The sequence below is a fragment of the Vicia villosa genome, unplaced genomic scaffold (assembly GCF_029867415.1).
Source record: "Vicia villosa cultivar HV-30 ecotype Madison, WI unplaced genomic scaffold, Vvil1.0 ctg.001297F_1_1, whole genome shotgun sequence".
Lineage (NCBI taxonomy): Eukaryota > Viridiplantae > Streptophyta > Magnoliopsida > Fabales > Fabaceae > Vicia > Vicia villosa.
The window spans coordinates 42,364-45,935 of record NW_026705564.1 but is presented as its reverse complement, the minus strand read 5'-3'; the positions used below and the strand labels follow the sequence as shown (position 1 = coordinate 45,935).

Below are 3,572 nucleotides of genomic sequence, written 5' to 3'. Positions count from 1 at the left end.
TTATGTTCTAATCCTAAGTAAATTAACCAAATCTAAATATAATTAATTAAACCTAATCCAAATAATTAAAATAATAAAAAATAATATAAAAACCTGGCACCGATCCTATGTGTTGAGATCTTGAAGTTCCATGGTATGAATGCACTCTTTGAGCCATTAGATTAACCCTTTTATACATCCAGTGGTGATGGCATGAGGGTGTATGATGAGCCATCTAACGTGAGGCGCATGTAACCTGTGGTAAATATTTGTTGAAAAAAATAACAACAGGGTTGGGGATCGAACCCGCGAGCCCCTGGGAGAACACCAGCGCACTTACCATCCCTACCAATTGCTTCAATTGTAAACCAACGCGATAGAAAATCATTATATTTAAAATACGTCGTTTAAATGAAATAAGGCGCGCGTTTTTGAACGAGCCAATAGCCAAGTGACACGCCTTCATCTTCAAGCTCAGGACCTGCAATTCACGTTTTCATTTGCTATAAATCTACCATGAATTTGCTGTGACTTTGTTCGTAGCAAACTTAACCTGCAATCACAAAATCATATACTCGTACCAAAAATACAATCCAAGACCATGGTTGTGATCGTCTTGGTCACACGAACACGATGGTACCTGCGTTAAGCCCTGATTCGTTCTAAATCCAGAATCCCTAATTTTAAAGGGATGAACCCTAACATGGTGATATACTGTATACGCGCTCAATATTCAAATTAATAGCCCAGAAAGCTTCAGAACATGATAACGAACCAAGATATATGTTCAAAACATGATTATGATTCGTAAGTTATATGAATCGATTCCAAATAAAAAACGACAAACCATGGGTTCTTGAATGATGATTTTGAATGCTTTGATTGTGGGTGATGATTGGAATTGCTTCAGAATGTTCCAAGAAACGTGTTTGGATCAATAGAATTCCTGGAATTGGTCTCAATCCTTGAATCCCAAAAATCAATTTTCCTTCACTTTTTAAAACTTTTGTGTTAGTCTTGGAGGCCGACTCCCTCCCTAATTCATCTAGAATTGTTGTATATTTATAGAGGGTTGATTTAGGTTAACAAACTTGATCAAAAATCCAATGATTTGGTTGATTAATCTCTTGATTGAAAGAAGGATATTTTTTATTCAAATATTTCTATTTTGGTCTAGATTTAGCTAATCTCTCTCCAATCAATCCTTACACGAATTCGGACCAAAAATATGGCATTTGGATAATTAGATTTGATTGGAAATCAAAACTATATCAGATCTCCCACATTTCCTTTAATTATTTTGATTTAAATGGCCTTTTAAGTGAATAAAAATTCACCAAAAATATAATAAAATCCAAATAATTGTGGGATTGAGTTTGGAGCTTCTTAGTACTCTTATAAGAAAGTTTGGATTATAAAAAGTCAGGCCCATTTGTAAAGATATCCATTTTGAACCTTATTTACTTCACATATTTCACCCAAAATTCACCAACTTTGACAAGGCATATCTCCCTCAATTTTTAAGATATAGAAAAGTTCTAGGACTTTTTAGAAACCTCAAGATGTCTTCTACAAGCCACTTTGGAACATATTTTCCATTTGAAGGTTTTATCTTGATGATATGGCTCCTGACAAAAAACTGCTTTTGGTTGACTTTTGAAAAGGACCTGTAATATATTGGACCATATCTCTTGAATGAAGCATTTCTAGACTTGGCATGTGAGAGACAAAGTTGTAGAGAATCCAATTTCCTTCAAAATAGGCCTTGAGTGAGAAATTTATGATGTTCCATGTGAAAGTTATGCCTGGTCAAAGTACAATTGACTTTTAGACCAAAAACCCTAATTTAGTGACTATGCCTTTTGTTGATTTTGAAGCTTTTCCTTGATTAATCATGATCAACCTTTGATCATATGATGAATGATACTTCATAATATTGTTGTTAACCAAAAATCAGGAGTTTTGACCATACTGACCATAGTTGTCTTTTAGGTCAAATTAGTCGACTATGGATCATCTGAGCCATTGAGTGAGCAATCCTTGGAGTTGAAGCTTGACTTTTGACATGGAGATACCTTGAACCCTAATAAACCATATGAAATCCATTGGAACCCTTGATACATCTTTTCTCCTTAGAAGATCCAAAACCCTAATTTGAAAACCCTTTAATGAGGAGAGAGTGACTTGAATTTAACCATTGATCCTTGAACCCTTGAAGATGAAATAAGATGGGTAAATTTTGGGGTATGAGAGTATGGATTGAAGCAGGCACCACGTGCATGGTTCAGCAGGATAGATACTTACTTTTAGAAGATGGGATTTGTAAAGGATGTTAGCGAGCAAACACTCTTCACAAAATTCAACACATAAGGTAAATGCCTAATTATTAGCTTGTATGTTGATGATTTGATCTACACTGGTAATGATCAAACTATGATGAATGAGTTTAAAGAATCCATGATGAAAGAGTTCGAAATGACTGACTTGGGAGGAATGAAATACTTCCTGGGAATTGAGGTGCTGCAGCTTGATAATGGGAGTTTTATTTGTCAAAGAAAGTATGTGAAAGAGTTGCTAACAAAATTCAGAATGGAGGAAAGCAACTCTGTCTTAAATCCTATTGTCCCAGGGTCTAAAATTCACAAAGATGAAGAAGGTGTGAAGGTAAATATCACACTCTATAAGCAGCTTGTGGGAAGCATGATGTACGTGACAGCCACTCGGCCAGATGTAATGTATGCTATTAGTCTGATTAGCAGATACATGTTTATGCCAACTGAACTTCACTTTGCAGCGGCCAAAAGAATTTTAAGGTATTTGAAAGGGACCATTGAATATGGGCTCTTTTATAGGCGAGGGGGAAATAGAGAGCTAGTTGGATTCACTGATAGTGATTACGCTGGATGTGTGGAGGATAGGAAAAGTACATCAGGGTATACCTTCATTCTCAGTGATGCAACAGTGGCATGGTCCTCCAAGAAACAACCAATTGTTACTCTAAGTACAACTGAAGCAAAATTTGTGGCGGCAGCAACTTGCTCTTGTCAATTAATATGGATGAAAAGAGTGTTGGGAAAAATTAGCTACGAAGGAAGCAAAAAGCCTGTTATTTTCTGTGATAACAACTCAACAATCAAGCTATCAAAAAATCCAATAATGCACGGCAAAAGCAAACACATCGATGTAAGGTTCCTCTGTTAGAACAAGATTGAGAATCTATGTTCAGAATCTGGTTTTGATGATAACAAGCATATATTTTGTTAGTAACAATTTTATTACTAATGGTTTCATTTAGTGTGCAGATATTATACAATAAGTCTTATACAGGTTTCATCAGAAGCATAATATAAAGACAACATCAAACTGGCTCAGATATGAAATCAGACATCCAGAAGATTGACAAAGGTAAACAAATGTTTTAATTAAGAATACGTCAGACAAGCCAAGATCAGCAAATCAGAAGTAAAGAAGCAACGGTATGAGAAAAGACCACTCAGAAGAACAAGCAATATCAATGCTTACATACAACAAGCACATAATCAGAAAGTACATTAGAAGCTGCAAGGAAATGAACAAGAAAGATCATAACAAGA

The 3,572-nt window shown here is 35.4% G+C and overlaps 1 protein-coding gene across 1 annotated transcript; it reads left to right on the top strand.

The window, feature by feature from the left end:
• Positions 1-2,454: 2,454 nt before the first annotated feature.
• LOC131634443 (secreted RxLR effector protein 161-like) lies at positions 2,455-3,180 on the top strand. Its single transcript, XM_058905113.1, has one exon. It carries the CDS (start codon positions 2,455-2,457, stop codon positions 3,178-3,180), a length of 726 nt encoding a protein of 241 aa, XP_058761096.1.
• The last annotated feature ends 392 nt before the right edge of the window (positions 3,181-3,572 follow it).

Excerpts from the sequence above, each read along its gene's own strand:
- LOC131634443 (XM_058905113.1), top strand. The coding sequence starts at position 2,455 with ATGACTGACTTGGGAGGAATGAAATACTTCCTGGGAATTGAGGTGCTG.